General features: G+C 38.5%; 1 protein-coding gene across 2 annotated transcripts in view; it reads left to right on the top strand.

Annotated features, from left to right (window-relative positions):
* The window catches only part of THSD4 (thrombospondin type 1 domain containing 4), a 334,612-nt gene that overhangs the window by 48,263 nt on the left and 265,076 nt on the right, over nucleotides 1–21,273 (top strand). For both annotated transcript variants that reach the window (XM_075045410.1, XM_075045411.1), the window contains exon 5: nucleotides 10,841–11,270. In XM_075045410.1, the coding sequence (XP_074901511.1) occupies nucleotides 10,841–11,270 (430 nt within the window). The remainder of the gene's footprint in view (nucleotides 1–10,840; nucleotides 11,271–21,273) is intronic.

The following is a 21,273-nucleotide window of genomic DNA, read 5'->3' as shown; positions in this document are numbered from 1 at the left end:
GGAAAGGAAGAGTGTGTCATTTAATGTCAAAACAGAATTTCCTTTCTGAAAGTATTTCTTTTCCCCCTCTCTCACAGATGCTTTGACCAGGCAAATGTAGGTCACTCAGTTGGCAGGTCTACAATTAGCCTTTAAAAGGACAATCAGTTGTTATGTCCTTAACCAATTTAAGCATCGTTAGCTGTGTGTTCTGGTGTAATTTTTGTGACCTGTTCTAGTCAGTTCCAGTTTGTAGAGGTGGACAAATGTTTGATTGCTGGACCTGCAGGTTCACAAAGGTATTATTTTCTCAAGTTCTGAGGCTTTATATTTATTGGCATGGTGTTTGCTTTTCTTAATATTTGGAGTGAAACCCAGCTCAAGTACTTAGCCGTCCCTCCTTTCATTATTTCTCTAATAGAATGAAAATGTGATGCATTTTACCCCAAACCTAATATGGTTATAAAAGCTTATTGGGGGTTGGTGTGTATGCAGGAGTAAGACAGAGGGAGAAGGATTTGATCTTTTCTGAGGATAAGTTTTCTGGAAAAATATAAGAGCAGCAGTAGTAATCAAAGAATTCATTTTGATAGCACTTGGGGGATTTAAAGCCATATGAGAAAGATGTTTATTTTCGTTCTGAATAAAATTCCAAACAGGTTCTAATAGCAGTAAAGATCACATGAGGTATTTCCTGGCAAAATGAATAGCTAGCTGGGGTGGTTGTGGCCTCAGGCTGACTTTGTGCTGTCCCACCTCTCATCTGGTTATTAATCCCCCTGATATGCTCTAGGTCTCACTTATTATTGCCTAATTAGTATCAATTTTTATTATGCTACTGTGAGCACACTTTGAATGGTATTACCAGAAATAAAAACCTAACATGATACTGTAATTCCAAGCCACCCGAGAAGCTTTCTTAATCTTAGTGCTGAACATTTCAACCCTTCCTGAAGTGGGTTGGCTGAAGGAGCAGGGGGGGGAAGTGAGAACGCTGCTAGCATTCGGTCAGATGTGGGACTGCATTTTACCAATGAATTATTGCTGGGTCAGTAAGGGGTAGAAACACAACAAAGCTCCCATCGCAATTGTAATGCATCTCAGCAGAGTTATGTGGTTACTTGCGTTGAATTTCTGCTGGTTTACCTGCCAACTGCATGGTTACGTTATTCAATCAAAGCTTAAAAATGAAGCTAAGGGGAAAAACTTGCAGACTTGTAACTGAATTTCCTGGCATCAGGGGCGTTATTCAACTCAAAGAAAAAGAGGACTGTAGTATTTGGGTTCAAATTCTGGAATCCTATCTCAGTGTTGAAAGTGACATAAATGAGGATATATAGCACTTCCTGGGAGATCAGCAAAAGCCAATGCAGTAAGCTATTGTACTGGGTGTATTGCAACTATGCTAGACTGTGGTATTAGTGGTGATCTCTGAGGATGGAAAATTTCATTTAAGATAGTCTACATGTGCATCTCATATTAATCCAATTAATTAAACCTGTTCCTAAGAGGCAATTTAGGTAGTGACCTTATTCATTAATTCTACTCTGTCAGAAAAATGTAAATATTTTTTCCCCTAGTATAATATAGAAATGAGAGAAGAAACACCCCTGCGGTATAATCCATTTTCCTACAGAAGATGCACTGTTTAGGTATAGTTGGTTATTCTGTGTCCTCTAGCAGTTGAAATTTTTAGGTCAAATATGCTTGCAATAGTTTTAATGCTTATATGCATATATGATACATGGGAAGTAGTGAATATCCACAAATCATGGTGTGGTTACCAAAGTTACCAGAAGTGTAGACCAAACTGGTTAGTTCCATTGTTTTAGTTACCTTGATAATGAAAATCAGTAAAATGAAGTGAATGCCTACACTGACTTAATTGCAATGAAATGTGCTGATGAAGTGTGAATAATATGCTATAATGTGGCAAAAGAAGTTTGTGATGATAGCTCCGCTTTCCGATGTGTGATATAATCTCAGAAGGGGTGGTTTAGCTCTCATGACCAAACATTCAGCAAAGGTAACTGCTCACCGCTCTAAGGCTATTTTCTAGGTCAGTGAGCAGATAGGCATGCATTGTCATAACATAGAACAGAGTCAAAGGGCTCCCTTCTTTCATTCATGTTTAAGTGTTTTTCTCCGGATTGATTTAGAGCTGGTGGAAAGTGAGTATGTGGCTTTTGATGTGAATCAACCTGGCTGTTGAGAGATCTCCCCTTTGAGTAGATGGAAATATATTCCCAGAACCAGTAAATCACTCATTTTTGTTAAAAATGATTCTTGGGAAAGAATCTGCTAAAATACTGAGAGGTATAAACTTGATAGCAGTTATGACCAGGATAAAATAGTTTATTTTGTGACTTAAGAAGAGGGGGCCAAAAAATGCATGGTGGACAGTCTTTTTAAAGTAAACCTTGTTAACTGTGTGCCTACGAGTATATAAAACATAAAAGAAAATTAAAAGCAGTAGGAGAGCTGGAAAGTAAATGATTGAATAGGACAGTTGTAGGCCAGTAACAGTTTTGAATTATGGAGTAAGTGCCAGGGATGAAAAATGTATATCTGAAATTATTTTAAGGATACAATTTCAGGAATAATAAAAAAAACAGTAAAGTACATTAAAAAATACATACCCATACCTATCCTGTTAACAGAAGCTTACATAATTGGGACCTATTTTTTTCTACTTGAAGTTTTGTGTCTGCAAAGACTTCTTGGTCTCCCTTTATTTTTTTTCCTAATTACATTTTAACTGTTGGAATGATATTTCAATAACTTAATTGCTGACAGGAATAGCTAATAAGTCACTTCCAGTTCTTTAGAAGCAAAATCAAGGCAACTCTAACTATTAAATACTTGAACTGTATGTAAATGGGTAGTGTCTTTTAAAAGCTGTCAACCAAAGGTATATAATGCTGCTAAATGGGTATTTTGCTATGACCTAAAATATTAGGTTAAATCTTGGTATACTTATCCACAGAAATAGATTTAAATGTTAGAATGTATGTAATTGATTTAGTGAAAGAGGATTTGGCCTACTAACTTAAGTATGTATGTAGTCCTGTTAAAACCATGATGGGTAGTAGGACTTAAATTTAAGCTGAAGAGCTTTGATAAGGGTCTAAGGGGACTGAGCTCCTTTAGAACTAAGTTTCTGGTGTGAATCAAAGAAATGCACTTTTGGAACATTTTTTAAAGAAAATTAATAACTGCAATGCAAAAGCACAAATCAGTATAATTTAAAAGACGTTTTGCAGTGGTACATAATGCGGAATATTATTTGGGGAATAAAGCTATATATCATGTTTGTACACTTTCTTCTGTCTTTCCTCCCATTTCCATCTTGCACACAGAACCTCTGTTTCTGACGATAGATCACTATTAAGTTCAGCTTGAGTAGGTGCTAGCTGTGGATTGATTGCTGTGTTGATAGGACAAAAATACAGTCAGTAACACTTCAGAGATTAGATTATAGGCAACTGCTTAGTTGCCAAGTGAGAAGAATAGGCAAGAACCTGAAGAATGCTTGGGTCCTGGGCACCCAAAGCAGTATCAGGCTAACATGTGCAGTTAGACCAGACTCACTGCTGAGATGAGTTTCCTTAGCATATTAGAGGACTTACCTGTTAAGTCCAGGACAGGATTCCTGGTAAAGCAAGCCTCTGAAGATTTTGAAAAAAGCTTCAAACTCAACCAAACTCTCAACAAAATTGAAAGAAACTGCTAAGTGTTGGTTTCACAGCTATGCAAATGCTCTGTGATGGGATTCTGTTGTCTTTTATTACGATGGTTGTTGTGTCTGGGCATACAGGGAAGAAAACTGTCTTCCTTTGCTTGCGGAATAATTTCTGCCAATAGGCAAGAGAAAATTTTGAAAAAAGTATCATGAAGCCTGTAATTCTTTTGCAGTTTTTCCCCCTCATCCCTGGTGAAACTGGTGGCTGAAGGCTGTTACCTTCCCAGAATATTACATTACTCCTTGAGAAACAGAGTGAAAGGTTGTGAATTGAAAATGAGGGAAATTGGCAGTTTCTTTGGGTTCATTCTAAGAAAACATTCCAACAGTAGGATAACAGGTCTTCCATGGTGTCATATATGAGAGGTTTTGCTAATGTGCAACCTTGCAATTTTTCATTTACAAGAGAAGAAGTATTTTGATACTAGAAGATAAGTTGAATGAAATGCTGCAAAGCTCATGTAAAACACATTCTTTATTCTGTCTGATATCAGAAGAGAAAGAAAATGAGTTATGCTTCAGCTGGAAGTGAGCCAGGGAACCTCTGTTTAGAGAATGGTGGGAGAAATGTAAAGAGAAAGGAAGTGGTGAAAAAAGGGAAAAAATTAAAAAGGTATGTTGGAGAGAGGCTTTGTAAAGAGCACTTAAGAGAACAGGTGGAAGCCCAGGAAATCTGTAATCTTACTTGTGTATTTTAAAGACGCTGCATATCCTTGGTTCAAAGAGGGTTTCTATTCCATATGAATAACAAGCCCACCAGCCCTGAAAGTACTTCATTCTCACTGAACCTCAAGAACACTTGAGGTTCAAAGCATTGTTCTTAGCATAAACTCTATGAAGCAGTGATAATGCATTTATTTGCCGACCAAGGCACATGTATGCTTATGGCTAAAATTAGAAAAAGCTACTACAACAAAATTCCTTTTTGTCCTTCAAAATGTGCTGCGAGGAGCCAGTTCTCATTAGTCTCATCTGACTTATCCTCAACATGAGAAAAATTGTTAATAGTTAGACCAATAAGAATACTAGCTAATAATGATTATTTTAAAATGTTTGCTACAATCCTTACACTAATAGCACAAAACCTGATTTTCATACTTGTCTGGGCAAATGCATTTTTGAATTAAAAAATATATTTAGATTGGATTAAGTTTAAAGGGGCCCATCATTTTTGTTATCAAAATGCTAAACAGATTTGTCTGAACAATCAGGGAGGTGTGTGTGTTTATGAGAATTATGCCCAAAGAAAGAAGATTGCCAGATCTGCATTAAACAGCTGTTATGCCTCTACCTGAGATGAACACAATAGATGAGAGATGTCTACTGGCTATGGTCTGACATGAAACACTTGATGCAGCTACTTGCTTTTCAACATACATTTTTCTGTTAAGCAGTAATTTGCCTTTAGATGATAACTCTGGTTTTGGTGGCATTTTTCCCCCCCTTTGCTTGTCCATCGTACATGCAGTCTTCATCCTAACTGACTGCAAATATTGCTGAATACTTCTTTTCCTCTTCTTAGTCCCTCTTTCTTTTCTTCAGTCCAGTAAAGAACTGAAAAACTTTTTATTATTAAGTGTTTATTTGATATACTGGACAGTTTAGCCACAGTGCCTAACAGGTGAAGGAACTGGTGAGATTTACTTATCCTTGCCTTTTTGATACTTCTTCCTTTCTGTTGCTTCCAATTCTTGAAGGGGTATTTAGGACCTTTCTCCATGCAAAGTATTGTAGACAATCGCTGATTGATATCTTTTTATCAGAAGCAATTAAATAAAAGTCTTGGCCTACATTAAATAGTTTTATTAATGTGAGTGGATCAGCAGAGGCAGAAGTCTGACTGACATAAAGATACACAGCCAAAAGCCCTCATGTAAAATTAACTGGCCTAGCATATGAGAAACCTGGGAGCATGTTGTTTCTCTGCCTGAGCTGATCTGGATGACCTAGGAGGAGGAACTTTTCTCTAAATGAAACAGGTGTAGGAAATGAACATAGCTCTCCCCAGTCCTAAGTTGTCTCTGCACATCTAAGGGCTAGGGACCCTGAGAAGGAAGGACACCTGACAAACCTATTAAATTTCCGAGTATGAACATTAATTTACAGGCAATGGAAAATTAGCATGACTGTTCTGCTAATACAGTCATACTTGGTTTAGCTGAAAAGGGGAGTGGTTTTTAAAAGATTGATGTAGAAGGTAACTTCCTGAAGGGCCCAAGCATGTGCAAAGAGAGCGTTGGATTTACACAAGTGAGAAACACTGAGTAATCCCTCAGAATAAAGTCCCAGGGTGCTTTTTCCTGTCACCTGTTTTTTTAACAGTTGGTGTTTTCTCCTCTCTGGGAGTTGGGTTTCTTTTGAATGTTAACTATTTATTGTATAGTTAAATGAGCAGTAAAGTGTTATTTTAACTGCTTCAGTTCTGAGCATGATAATGCTGTATCTTAGTGCCAGTGGTTGACTTCTCATACCTATTGGAGTTCAACCCTGCGATCATTCTTATGATCAGTGCTCCAACTTATGGTTTTAATACCTAAGTAAATCCATCTATAAACAATATCTGATCTGCAGGGACTGTATTTATCAGAAGGAACCTAAGCATTATTCATTATTGTTCTTTTCATATAGGCTATGTGAAGAGTTTGTGTTGACACAGTCATATCCTTGGTATGTCAGTTCAGTGCAGCATGTTGCAGGTTTTGGAAATATATTAGAATCCTTTCTAAATACAGCTATTTTAGGAATTGTGCTGGTGGGAGGAATATAGGGCTCCATTCTGCTGCCAGACTCATGTAATTATTTCTGTTAATGCTGGAGAACCATGAACTAACTATGGAACACAGAATCTAACGCCTTGCTGGAAAAGCTTTGTCAAAGTTGTCTAAAACTCAGAGTCTAAAACTCAGATCTTGCTCAGATTGGGTTTTCAGAGTTTGTCTGAGAGCTGTTGACTGTGGTTCATACACTCAACTTCTCTCCTGTAGCAGTACATACCCAACATCCTATTCAATGCTCTTCTTAACCATTGCTACATTAAGAAGGATGACTGTTGGGTTTTTAGCATACCTGGATATGTAAAGTCTAATGCTGCAAAATCTCACTCTAGCTTAGGTCTGGCTAAGTAGGCACAAGGCTTGGGGATGTGCTGTTACTTGCTAATTCTTTTTTCCTCCTTTACCTCTTGCGTTAAATGTGAGTGCATCCCAACTCTGACCCAGGTCATGATAGTGTGCATTAAAAAAAAAAAAAAAAAAGGACCAATAAGGAGGAGCTTCCAAGCCATGCTGTGGGGAGGAGTGATTTATGTGGCTCATAATGAATGACAGGTAAGAAAAAGTCCTGCTGGCAATTGAAAACTCCCAACAAGCCATTAAAGCTTGACATACTTCCATCTACCAGCGGATCAAAGCTGGGTTGATTTACCATAAAGCAAACAGCGTCAGCAAGGTTAGTTTAATTCTGATTATTAAGTTAATGGTAGATTTTGTCTGGTTTCCCTCCCCCTTTCCTTTCCCTGATTCCTCTTTCCCTGTTGTTTTCTCATTGTGTATGGAGCTACATAACACCCCCTCCCTCATTGCTGCATGACATCATAAATTCTGCCTGATACTCCCCTAGAATTATAGAAGTTAATTACCACCAACCTATTTTTACAAGTTTCTTTATTACACTGCAACAAACTGCATTCCGAATTTATAAGGATGTTGCCAACTGTGAATGAAAGATGGTTTAAGGCAAAACAGACAGCGTTTGGAATAGTTTCAGTCCAGGCAATATTGGTTTAAATGAATGCATGAACACTGATAAAGATGTTAATAATTAGAGGTTTTGTGTTACACTTTGTTTCCAGAAGTTTGTTTGTTGAAAGAAATATGATGTTCCCAGCTACAAAAAGTTAACCTTCCATTTCAGAGGAAGTGTGTTCCCGTGAAAATTCCAGGTCATAAGTACTGCAAAACCTGAGCAAATTGAAACTTGTATTCAGTGGTACACAGCAACGTCTTGGGTTATTCTGGCCCAAACTCTTACGGGGGAAGAGGCAACCATGGGCATGTCATCATAAGGGTGCTGGAAACTTAGGCTACCAGAAATGGTGCCTCATTTCTTCATCAGTAGGGGCACCAGCAGCATTTCCAACTTACAGTGTAGAAAAAGAAGCCAAGATGAGACAGGAACTAACAGTAAGAATGCTGTTATTGCTTTCACTTCTTAGATGCTGTTGTTGTATGTTTGTTGCAGCTATCAACCATTTTACAAGAAAAAAGTCTGGCTTCCTTCAAAATCAAGTTTTTCTAATTTTTGCAAATAATTTAATGATATTCTAGCAGCTTTTGGACACTTGCTGCCTTCAACCATGAGTCCGTCTTTCAGATACTTGTCATTCTATGTTTAAGACTACTATATGCCCATTTCATAATTTTATTCAGGCCAAAGAGTCCTAGGTTATGTCAGCATTTCTCGCATGTCCTTCAGTTCTTTTCAGTTCTGATTCATGACCCTGAACTGAAGATAAACAGTCAAACATCAGTCTCATTTTTGACCTTTTGCGTGACCTCTCCTAGTTTGCCAGGCAGCAGTTCTTCCAGGTGGGTCGGATGATGTTTCTCTCTGGAAAAGTCTAGTCCTTGCTGCTGCAATGAATTTGGCGTTCAGAAAGCTGGGACAGAGGCATATTCCTACCAATCTGCTGGTCTGTACACAGCTTATTGCTCAGTTATTAGCAGCTTTCTCCTCCTGTTGATGAAAAATGCAAGTAACCTGACTGTAGATGATAAATTCGAAAGGCTAATTTCAGTAGACTGGCCACCCTCTGTCTATCCCTGCGAACAGCACCCCATGCAGTCTGTGCTCCCTGCAAGGAAGCAGTAACTTTCTCGATGCCAGGAGTTGTTGCCAAGGTTCGTATCTCAAACACTTCAGATTTGGTGCGGTCAGGTTGAGAAGAATCTGTCTGTAAGAATCATTACTGACTGGAGCAAGTAAAAATAAGGAGTTGTATCTGTTTTCCAAGATGAACCAATTTGCTCCAAAATCTAAGATGCTTCATGAGAACTATGATACTGAAGTGTTTTCAGAGTGCAGAATAGGACTAGAAATGTCAAGAAAAATTTTTTTTGCTTGTTTTGCTCTTGCTCAGAAATGAAGAGTTACGTTAAAAATTAAAAATAGCAGCAACATAGGGGGAATCAATTTATTTGCCCATTAAAACAAACCCACACAATACACAACACAAAACTGTGCATGTTTATGTCACGTTGGTTTTAGTATCAACTTCTGAAATAATTGCCATTCGTAATTTCTCCTTCTTTCCTCTTGTGTCCACTTACAGGAAGCTTTTTTCCCCTCCCTTAATGCCAAAACCCATTATACTACTTTTCTCTACTGTAACTACCAAAACCCTACCTCCACAATGACCATCACTGTGACAGAGCAGATTAATGGGTATAAACAGCTCAAGAGTGCTGGTCGCTTATCTGCCAGGGTAAATCAACACTCTTGTTCACACATCCTTGAGCCAGCAAGATTGATTAAAAGCCCCACGTGGCCATAAAGCTAGAATGTTAAGTAAATGACTTCCAAGGTTCCCGTGTAACAAGAGTCTTGGGAGAATATAAGACTTGGGAAGAAAACAAACACAAGAAAAAAACAAACCCAAAGAAGAGTCTCTTTGATCTGGTGGCTGCCTGACATCTGTAACACTTCAGTTTCTAGAAAATAAGCATGTCAATTTATAACCTCTGGTTTTCACTGAAGTTCAAGTCTATTTTATATATATTAAAAAATATAAATACATTTTACAGAGAGAAAGAAAATGGCCTTCTTTTAATGGTGTCTCCCTTCTTGAGCTGCAAAGGTTACCCAAACCAGATGTATTCACACATTGCTTTGAATGGGAAGAAGTCTTTTTTGCCAGCTTATTCTTCAGACCGCAGCATTAGAAATCAAGGCCTGATGCGATGTTGAGCTGTACAGGATGACAAGAAAAGCAAATGCAAATGAGCCTATTGTTTGCAGATAAAATTCCAGGATTAACCCTCTTGAATGGTATGACCCAAATGTATTACTCATTTTGTCATTTTTTCACTTGTTATTTGGAGCTGAGTTTCTAGACCGAGTCCATTGTGTTGCTGTGAGTGTGCAGAGGACAAAACTACGCTCCCGGGACTACCAGCTGTTTGGGAGTGCTGATACAGGTGTAATACGGCCCAAAATGCAGGGTCTTCAGTAAGTAAGAAGAGATCTGTGCGCAAGAGAGCAGACCTGAAACTTCTGTGATTAGTGCTGGGGGCTGCCAAGCTCTTGTGTCATGTTTTAGTAATGTACAGTGAAGGGTGGGCTTTTATCCTGACAACAAATTGAGGGGTCATGACTTTTTAATTAAATGTATTGCTAATCCACACTTTGTCTATTAAAAAAAAAAAAAAAAAGGGGGGGGTAAATCTGCTGGCCAAAGAAGAGAAAAACTGTGTGCCATAAGAATATTTTCCTGCAGTTGTCTTTTCCAGAGGTCTTTCAGTAAGATTTTGATGTTCCTTATCCTTTTTCTGTTTCCATTTTTATTTCTTAAGTAGCAAATGTAGCAGAACCACAGGAGGCCTTTTAAATGAATACAGAATATTTAATGATCTTTGCCATACTGAATTCAAATTTTCTTCTGTCATTACTCAAATCCACAGTAGGGATTTCCTGCTGTTATGCATCTCAAGCTCCTCAGAAACATGGTTATGAATTTTAGGAGTATACAGCTTTGATTTTCTGAATTTCCATTTTAAAGGAGAGTCCTAGGGATTAGAAGAACAACAATGACCTTCACCCAAACTGGTACTTTATACCATACCTAACCATTTGCCTTTGCTAGTTGACACTAAGTGACTTCCCATGTGACTCTCAGCCAAAGAGCGCCCAGGATTTAGTTCAACTAGTAGACTTCTTCAGAGATTCCCAATACACCAAGCAAGACTACAGCTTGTACATATTTTCCGTAAAATAGATTGCAAGTTCTGGTTACCTATTGCTTTGCAGTGAATAACTTTGACAAATAAGGAGTCATGTAAGTATCTAACTGCTCTTTCACTTATGAATTCAGTAACTGTTTTCTCCCTCCTTCTCTGTTTTTAGAAGCAGAAACAGAAATCCCATTGGTCCAGGAAAGTATGGATATGGAAAAGTGCCGTACATTTTACCTTTACAAACTGATACTGGTCAGCAGCCTCAGAAACTTCGGAGGCAGCGACAGTCATCAAGGAACCATGTATTTCATCAGAGTCCAAGTTTCATGAACACTTACAGCCAGGCAGCTAGTCCTTCAATTCAACATGGGAATCTTTATCAAGAAGAAAGTGGGCCTCAGGCTGGACATCAAGTCCTGGGACCCTCAGTTTATCAGTCATCCTCATTTCCTGTATCTCAAAGCCTGTTTCACAGCAGCGACTCAAACCATCATGGGTCTGCATCACACCAGGCAGTCCAGGGTCAGCCCCAGCCTCAAAGTGCTGCAGCAATTGTTTGCATTGGCACCTACAAGCAATATAAACTCTGCAACACAAATGTAAGTCTCGTTTTCCTATATTGAATTTGTTGGACAGCTATTGGTTTTCCCTAGTATGCTAAATGTTCACATAGTCAAGAAGTTAAGTTGAACGTTGTTTTTTATTAATTTAATGAAATTTTTTGTGAACTTACTTTAAAGTGTCTTGGGGAATACTGAAAATAGATGCATAATATTATAGTTACTAATACCATACCTTCAAGGATTTTAAGCAGTCATTAAACCTACCAATACGTACAATTCTAATTTGATAAAGGGAGAAGCTGAGTCACAGACAAGTTTAATATTTTTCCATGTAAGAAATTGAAAAATGGAGTTGGGGTAGACCACATTATGAAGGTTTCCTGCTTCTCAATCCCATAAGATAAGGCTATCCTTTTGGGAGTGCTAGTCATGCTCTAAATAGCATTTAGAGCCAGCACCTAGTAGCCTAGATCACTCCATTATCTTTCCATGGTGCTGTGTGTGTTCTGTGACAGATGCTACTTTTACCAGCTTTCAAGCTCTACATGCTTTGATTTTTGACTTCCTAGTTTATTGGAGAGAAAAATCTGTTCTGTGTTAATTTTTAAGTAAAACTTACTCTGCTATTACTTCATTCAAAAATGTTTCGCTGCATGTAGCTCTGTGCTCTGGGGCAGTCTCCCATTGTATCTGGGAGGCTGGTGAGGTTTTGCTGTTTCTGCCCACAAGCAATTTTCATCCTGCTAAAATTTTCAGTTTCTGGCTGTGTCATTTTAGTATTTCCTAAAGTACCTCTTCCTAATATTTGCGTCTACTTTGGGCTACTAACCCAACTTAATGTTGCAAACTTGAAGAAGTTCATATTTGGATATTAGAAGCAGGATGTTCAAGGGTGGTCTCAATATGTTGACAAAAGAGGCCATATTTTTCTGGGTTGGGTGCACATCTGATTCTTCTTCCTTCTTAGAAATCCTGTTCTGTTCAGTGGAAGCCTGCATAGTGGAGATGTAGCAACAGATCATATGATCAGGATAACAAAAACATGACCTAAGCAAACCAGATGAGTGCCTTTTTGCCTCTTACTGTAGCAGTTATTACATTTGCTTTATTTGTGAATAAAGTTCATTGATTGAGACTGGAGCAGTTGACTGAAGAGACCTAATGTCAAGAAAGTTCTAGTGTATTTGTCTGAAATGGAAAACATGAAAGGGCTAGTTTGAGCCTCTTGAGAATAGTCTCTGGTACAAATTGCTATTTTGAAAAACACTTTCTGTTTTTTGAAGGAAATGAGAAATGAACTTAGTGCATGGGCATTAATTTGGAAAGTTTTCTATGCTGAATTTGCTCACTGGTGTCCAAGCGATACACAAATGTCCCAGTCTTTACTTCATCCCTTACTGCATCAAGGCAAAAAGTTGGACAGTATTCTGCCTAACTTAAGAAATGTAACAGAATAGATTCCAAGAAGGATCTCTTTTCAGAGAGCAAGGGGTGAGAGGTGAGGAAGTTAGGAATGAGGTGGAAGAAAGAAGCAATCCCAGGTGGCTGAGGTATGGACAAGGAAGTTTTGTAGGGGAAATTTGTTGAGAATGACAAGTGGGCTGGAGAGAAGGCAGCTGTGAGCTTGTGAATTAGACAGTGGCAAGACATGCAGGTCAGTATGACGAGTGGTCTGGCCATCGGCAAATTTCTTTTGGTAGTAGGGGAAGAGGAGTGAAAATATTTTCATGTCAATTTTAGAAACTGTTGCTTAAACAGAAGACTTCAGTAGATGAAGAGGAAAAAAATAGGTGAGCGTACTGTTGCTGCATCTTTGTCATTGTTGCATGTATAAATGCAGTTATAAAGAACTCAGCATTTAGATTACAGGAGACTTTTAATAACAAAGAGAAATAGTAGATGATGCAGCTCCTCCTAGGCATGGAACTCTACATGGTCATATTCTTTATTTAGTAACATTTCTGTTACCCTTGGAGAAGCTGTAATTGCCATTCAGGGTTATTTTTCTCCCTAGAATGTGGTAATTAATATAATTATAAAAAAAGAAGTTGCTAAGAATGGTTTTAGTGTAAAGGCCAGGACGAGAGCAAAACAAGGCCGATAGTGTTTCACGTTGTTTGCTTGTTCTTCCTGATTAAATGCTTCTGCACGTGGGCTTTAATTTAATTTATCGGCAGTGACATGTACCAGTAGTCTTGCCAGCATGCGGAGAACAGTATCTTTTTCTTTCTTTTTCTTTTTTAATCCTTCCTGGAGCATACAAAAAATGAAAATCTCATTTATGAGAGGAAAGTATTCTGTTAACGGTTATCCTGGTGTTTGGTCACTCCCTCTACAGTTTTTCCCAAGGGCAGTTAATTAATAACAAATTAAATCAATCTGCCTTGGTCCATTAGGTCATTTCCTCATTATTGTTCATTTATTGTTTTTTCATTAATAGCTGATCTCATTTTACATGACTGACAGTTTGATTCATAAAAGTTAAACTTGAGGGGTTTGGTTAGGGAGAACCGCAGAAATGCTTGTATTTGTTCAAGTGTTCCTGCAGGTCGTTAAACCTATTTTCTTATTGTACAAGTGGCTTCCCCTCTTCAGCACCTTGCATGTAGGGTTTGTACATGCTCACCTCAGAATATGCAGCTGCTTGTCACCTCCTTCAGCAGGAAACAGGCAGTAAACATCTGTCCTTTACACACAAACAGTACTGAGAGATCTTACTGAAACCATAAGCTCTTTGCAGTACAGTAAGATTCTTCAAACGTAGGCTGTATTCGTCCAAAATGGAGGAGTGATGAGTAAATCTTCCTTACTTCCCCCTGCATTAAAGAGAATTATATGGTCGTGTGGGTGAAGTAGAATTTGAACGCAAACTTGTTTGCGTTGTTTGTCACCAGAACAAAGGAAGCAACTGAAATGGAACATTTGTTTACTGACCACTTTTTGTTATTGATTGTCTGAAGCATTGCCAAGTCACTAGCTCTTTGTCAGTGTCTGCATGTGTGAGAATATATTTGTAAATTAACTTCAGGCTGAGGGTTGCTTGGGCAGTGTACACAAGGAAGCTTTCAGGGTTCTGGACATTCAAGCCTACTTGTTTTGCAGCATAAATTTGGTGATACAGAGTGCCCCTTTTTAAAGTCAGTTTCATCTGATTTATTTTATTGTTTGTAAAAATTATGACTTATTGGTAAAGTTATTAATTCTAAGTATGTCTCTGTCCTTAATATGCGGAGAACTTATTGCAGCCTTTCAGTACTTAAAGGGAGCTTATAAGAAAGATGGAGAGAGAGGGTTTTTACCAAGGCCTGTAGTGTCAGGACAAGGGGCAACCATTTTAAACTAAAAGAGGGTAGGTTTAGATTGCACATAAGGAAGAAATCCATGATGCGGATGGTGAGGCACTGGAACAGGTTGCCCAGAGAAGTTGTGGATGCCCCATCCCTGGAAGTGTTCAAGGCCAGGTTGGATGGGGCTTTGAGCAACCTGGTCTAGTGGAAGGTGTCCCTGCCCATGGCAGGAGGTTAGACTAAATGATCTTTAAGGTCCCTTCTAACCCAAACCATTCTATGATTCGATGTTGTCCTTGGTGGCAAGTTCAGGCCAGAAGGCCCCGCTTACCCTGACAGCTTGTTACCTCTCCTCTTCTGCAGTTCCCACTTTCCAAATTGAATCAATACAGTTGAGTCTGAAGTCACACAGTAATCATGACCACTTAAATGCTCTGGTTAGAAAGCCTGTAAAATAAAATAGTGACTGTTTCAGTGATTTACTTACAGTGCAGCAAGGAGTATGAAAAAATAGGCAGGGATGAGTTTCACCTTGAAAAGCAACGCAAAATGGATGTGAAATCTAAACTGTCTTTAGCTATGCATTGAGGTATGTTTTTGACCGAGTTTATACCTTTACTTGTATATGAATTTGCAAAAACCAAGCTATAATGTATGAAAGACTAATTGTTGAGAGCTCAGTGAGATATTTATGGATGAAGTTTTGCTGAGCTTGTCCAGTTTCATTCACAGTTGCTGGCTTGCCCACTGGTTCATATGGATTACTGTCATGTCTCCAGTTAGACTGTGTTGCCTTTCCCAGTATTTTATGTGACTGCTACTTAGCAAGAAGTCACTTGTGTTTTGGAGAAGTATCTAAATAGGATCAGAAAACAATGATTACTTTTACTTTCTCAGCCTGACTTTTCAGCTATATGTACTATTATTCTGGTAGCACAGCTATGGAAAATCCAGCTTTTGGTTCTGAATAGAGTTCTCTACTTGGATCTGTGCTCCTGTGTGCACAGCATTTGAGAATGGCACCTTAGCAGGGAATGCAAAGTATCTGAAAACACAATTTTGGAAATGGAAAGAGGTTTTACAGTTGAAGAGATGAGGTGAGGTAAAAAGCTCAGGGTAAATCCCCAGCTCTGTCATGATGGGATAAATTAATATATTTAATTTCCTAAAGAATATTAGTGATGATGGTATTAATTCTGACTGGTGTGGGTTAAAGCTTTTTTGGATGCAGAATACTAATTAAATAGAATTGAAATGTTCTTCAGGAATGTGTTGAGTCCATTAAAAACCTATGTGCCTTTCTGTCACCTAAGCACATAGGTAGGCATTGGCAGGCTCCCTTGGCACCTGGGATCTTGGGCCATTTCACCAGCTTGCTGGCATGATGCCCAAGCATTTTTGGAAGTTTTCCACTCTATAGAAAATGAAACATTTCCAACATTTCAAGTTTTAACAATAGTAGAAGTGGAAATGTTTAATTTTTTACAGAACAGAAAATGTAATTCCCTGACAGGTCTTTTCAGAAGTGATGTGGGGTGCTGCAAGGATGTGTGCGTTCTTTAATGTAGTTCAGATGCTCAGATACTGAGGTAAAGCCAAAAGACGACCATGTATTTTTAAGAGAAAATTATTTTATTTTTTTTAAACTGAAAAGCCCCTTCTTATTCCCAAAGAGCTACTGTGTGGTTTGTTTATTCTCATTTTGAGATTTGTATAGAGTAGGTGTTTCACATAAGTGGCAAAGTGGGGTTATGATGACATATCTTTTCCTGAGGAAATTTAACCTTGACTTTATGTGAGGAATTTTCCCTGCAAACACTGTGGGATTGTATGTGTGTTTGGTAGTCTGACATTCTGTGGGTGTACAGGAAGCTTATTAAAAGCTTACATTTCTTAGGGTTGTACTGTCCTTTCTTTGACTGTTTTGATATTTTCAGGAGAATTTTATAAATACTAATTCAGAATGCATTGTCACTAATGCAGGCTTAACTTACCAGGCACTGGCACAGAGATACTGCTCGTAAACTGTCATATGTAGTTTGATCTATTGTCCCTTGTATACGAAAGAGTCACACAGAGACATCTTCGATAAAGCTCTTGGACCAGAGTTGTTTCCTCTGCGTCTCTGCACTGTGGCTTTATGACATCCCCTTCAACATCCGAGAACACTGTATTAGAAAATATTTTGCATTATGATGTTCTTATTAGAACTTAAATAGTTATGGGAAACTGTCTGGCTTAAATAATTCGGAAAAATATGGTGGGGTAACTTTAGAAGCTCTCCCAAATAGTTTTATTCCACAAGTGTGCTCTGTACTTCTGGCAGTAACAGAACACAAAATTAGCTGTTTTAAGCAATTTAATTATTACTAGGTTAATTACTTACTAATCTAGTAAAATGTTCATAGTAAGGCCAAAATCACACAATTCAGAAAATTTTGGTGTCTAGAGGCTTATGGTTTTTAACTGAAGATTCAGTTGCTTACTTTGATCAAGAAATCTAAGTTATTTTAAACTAATCGAGCATCTAGGAGTCCAAGAGTCACTTTCTAATGCCCTGTTGTGCCAAGAACTGTAAAAACACAGACCAAAAAGATAGGTTCAGGTAAAAAGTTGGTAATGTATACATGGCTACAGTCATAGCCTATGTTCTCCAGGTCAGGGAGAAGTGACCTGTGGGATCTGTAGTGTTCTTATGATGGCTCTCTTCATCATACGGAAATGATGAGATTTTTGTCTTTCTCCAAAGACAACTTAGTAAGACACAAATGAAATACAGTAGAGCCTAGTGTCACATCCCAGTTTCTCAGGACAATGACGCAGGTTTGCTGATTCCCAGGTCAGGATTAAGGTGAAATGACACCAGAGATCATCATCCTTTAACTCACAAAACTCAATTTTTATTTGCTCACAACAAGAATTGGCATGCTCACAACAAATGTTGGCATGAAACTATGTCAGTAAACTGTGTAACATGTGCTAACCATACATCACCAAACATATACTACAGGCCTTGCTTATTTGGCAATCAGTTCAGGGAAGACAATAAGGGGAGCCCTCCCTTTGAGTCAGGAGGTTCAGAGTGGACCCCCTTGCTTTCTAGACTCCTTCTCAGTGAGGAGCCTAGGGGTGGATGGATCCACTCCTAGTCCCAGACTTGGTCAACGGTTTATGTCTAAAGGGATGAGGTGTAGGGATTATGGAAAAGGGAAAGAGAGAGAGAGAAGAGAAATATTTCACCAGTCCTGGGTTCAGTCAGCCGAGGGGTCCAGTTCCAGTGGGCTTGCGCACCCGGGGCTTCGGTTTGCGTCCTTTTATCATCCTCGTCCCTCCTTCAGGTGGACACTCAAAATAATTAGGCTAATTAGGTAGCCTTTGGGCCGTGGGCTTGGGGGTCGTTTGGGGACTAGCTTCCCCTTCCCTGCAGATGTGATCTTTTGCCATACGTGGTGAGCTGCCCTGCTCGCTCGGCACACCAGAACAGGACACGAGGACAGGGAGCTGCACAACCTCCAGCATGCCCTCTCCTCCTGTTGCTGATGGGCTTCTTTTCACCTGGGCTTCCTTGCTAGTCAGAGTTCCTTGTTAAGCAGAGTTAGTCATTAAGCAGAACTTGCCCCACCACAATGTTTGAGACATAAACTCCTTCACAGTCTCTCGCACCTAGGGTAGAGTAAACACCTTCTGGCAATAAAACAGAAATACTCCACTGGAAAATGAAGGTTGAGAGTATGTATCAGTGATAAAAATCTGTAAAACGTACAAGGGAATTATCAGAAAGACACAGTAAGAAACTGAAACGTTCAGTTCACACTAGAGTAATTAAATTTTTTTTTAAGGCAAGAAACGCCAACATGGCCATAATTGGTCAATGAAACCATCTTAACTCTATGTTGTGTTGTGCAGAACAGATTATTTATGATTGAGGCATTTTGTGTCATGCTTCTAGTTTGAGTTCTGATCTTTAATGAATGGCACCAACCCCTTTCACCCATGTTTTCCACTCAAATGTTATGAAAGAAGTGGGGTTCACACCATAAATTTGGAAAATCCGTAGTGAGTGCCCATGCTGACTGCATTTATGTTTACTCCATAGACAATAGTACTGCTTTTGAAGCAGTGGCCATACATAACTTCACATTAAATATGAAGTAGCTCAAACCATTATAAATACAGCTCAGGACAATGTACCATGGTTACAGTTCTCTCCATGTAAAAATCCCTCCTCTTGTAAAAATGTCCAGATAATCCTTGTGATGTTCAACCTAAGTTTTCAACTTCTTTCTTATATTTCATGCTATTGCTCCTAAATCTCTTGTCTGTGCTTGGTGTTTATACGTGGTAAACATTTTCCATATTTTAGCATAAGAGTTAGTCACTTCATGTACATTTAGTGCCATTAAGATGTTTGGGGTTTAGCTTGAGCACCCTGGGAGCTGAATTTTCCAGAGGCTCTATCAACTTCCCAATATATATTTTCTTGATTTTTTAATGTACAGAAGTACTTCAAAAGGTATGGTTAACGGTAGTACTTCAGTATTTTACGATACTGCAGGAAGCATTGAGCTGCATTTTTCTTCTGTGAGGATTATTTTGAAATTCTGAGCCTGTTAAATGGGTTGCATGGTGAAACTGAAGAAGTCTACAATATTGGTTGAAGTTGAGTGAATTTGTGTCCAAGAATAGCTGAAGATTCAGACCCTCATTTATGTATAGTAATAACAATGTTAATAACTCATTTAAGTGCCTCAAAATCAAAACCAAAATGCCTATCAGTTGGCTAAAACATTTGTTTCTAACTTCCTGGTGAACCATGAATGGTAGGTTTCATGTAGCAGTTGGAATTGTCTGAGAAGTTACCTTTCTAATTCTTAGAGTGAATGGAATGCATGTGTCACGGGGGAGAGGAAGGGGGGAAAAGATCTACAGTTATCCGATCACTTCATCAGTTTTGAATAGCAGCATTACCACTTAAAATACTGTGGAGTGATTTGGGAACTTCATTCGGATGCTTGTTGAAATGAAACGATTATTTTTTTGTTCCACAGTAAAACGTGAGTGCAGGGTGATTTAGATGCATTGCCTGGTTATTGTTCAGACATAACCTCTGTGCCAAGTTTTAAAGAGGAAACTAATCAATAAAAATTGTGACTTTGGAGTTGCAACCAGACAGTTGCATTCCTGACATATTTGTAGATTTGTTTAATAAGGTACTGTAAATTTGAGTGGTTATCATTTATGAATATAGACAAGTGTTGTGGGAGATATTTTAAGGCATTCCAGCTTGTCTTTGTTTCTTTTTGTCAATTCATATTGACAAGTCTTTGTCTGAAATTCTGGTGCATAATTGTTCAACACTCTGTAACTTGAACGAGAAATTTGCTTTTTATTCATATGTTAGTTTAATTGCATCCAGGTTTTTGAAGCAGAGGAAGCTGCAGATGTCTAGAAACTTTGATCAGGGGAAATCCCTTGAATTAATTTACAAATTTTTTTTTTTAGTGTTGTTTTTATGAACATCTGTTAACTATTCCCATTAATTACAGGTCTAGAAAGCACCTACTGTCAGATGTCAGCATCTGCCTTGGTACATGAAAGGAGTAATTTTTTCCTGGTATTTTTAGGAGATTAGTTCAGTACTGCTGATAACAATGAACAAGTTTAAGGGGCATTTTTAAGCCAAATAGCAGGAAAAGAACATAAATTACATTAATACAGGAACTTGCAGTGAAAGTACCCACCAGTACAATCCCAATCCTCTCTTGTACTCACTGAGGTGAGTGGAGGAAGAAGGAAGTGCAGAGGAAGCTGCCGAAGTGAAGCTAAGGGTGCTGAAGGAGAAGTGGTCTGTTAGCAATGCTGTTGATAGGGTTTTCAGTTTTGTGGTTTTTTTTTTAATTTTAGATTTTTAAGCAGGACTCAAAAACAGTACATAGCCAAAACTCATGTAGAAGGTGAGGAAACATAAATGTAGGATTACCTCTAGCAAGCATGTGTTCCTTTGCCTGACTACAGAGTAGTTGTGTTGAATGCTGGTAGTCCAAACCCTCTTCCCCAGAAGTGGTGAAAATGGAAGTTAGTACTACATGCCCTGTGGTGCCCAGAACAGTTAAATAAGAGTTTTGCATATGATATATTAAGAGCTAAGTGCATACAGAACAATGCAAAACCCAGAAATAATTAAAGCAGTGGTGATACTAAAAAAAAAAATAAAAAAAAAATCAGGTTGTGGTGCTCTGTCTCATATTTCCTAGTACTTCATCAAGTGTGCTGTGTGTTTGTCCAGAAGTAACACCTTTGCAGGCAGCATATTGCACATGTAGAGACATGCAAATGTAATTAATAAAGCAGAGTTTCTTTCTAGTGATAGGTTGGTAAGGCTGTTTATCTTCAAACTCTTGACTTATATTTGTGGAAAAGCCAATCTTGTATTTTTTATATCTGTCACCGCAGTGGTAGAGAGGCAATGGGTGATCTGTCTGTAGGGGGAAGAAGCCAGGGAAACATCCCCTGCCTCTTTCTGCAAACAGTCTTTGGTTTTTGGCTTCAACATTCAGTAACTTTCCAGCCAAGCAATGTACTGTTTTCTTTTTCTGTATTTCTGCTTGCATTATCATTTGTTAAAGATAGCAAGCACACTATCTTGACGGCTGTTTTAAGACCTCAGTTTGGGCCACTTTTTGGTGACAATTTTTTGTGATGATATGTAATTTGACTTTGAGCAGCTAACTGCCATTAAAAGGACTCTCTTA

The sequence above is a fragment of the Buteo buteo genome, chromosome 13, assembly GCF_964188355.1.
Source record: "Buteo buteo chromosome 13, bButBut1.hap1.1, whole genome shotgun sequence".
NCBI lineage: Eukaryota > Metazoa > Chordata > Aves > Accipitriformes > Accipitridae > Buteo > Buteo buteo.
This window is presented reverse-complemented; position numbering and strand designations above follow the sequence as displayed.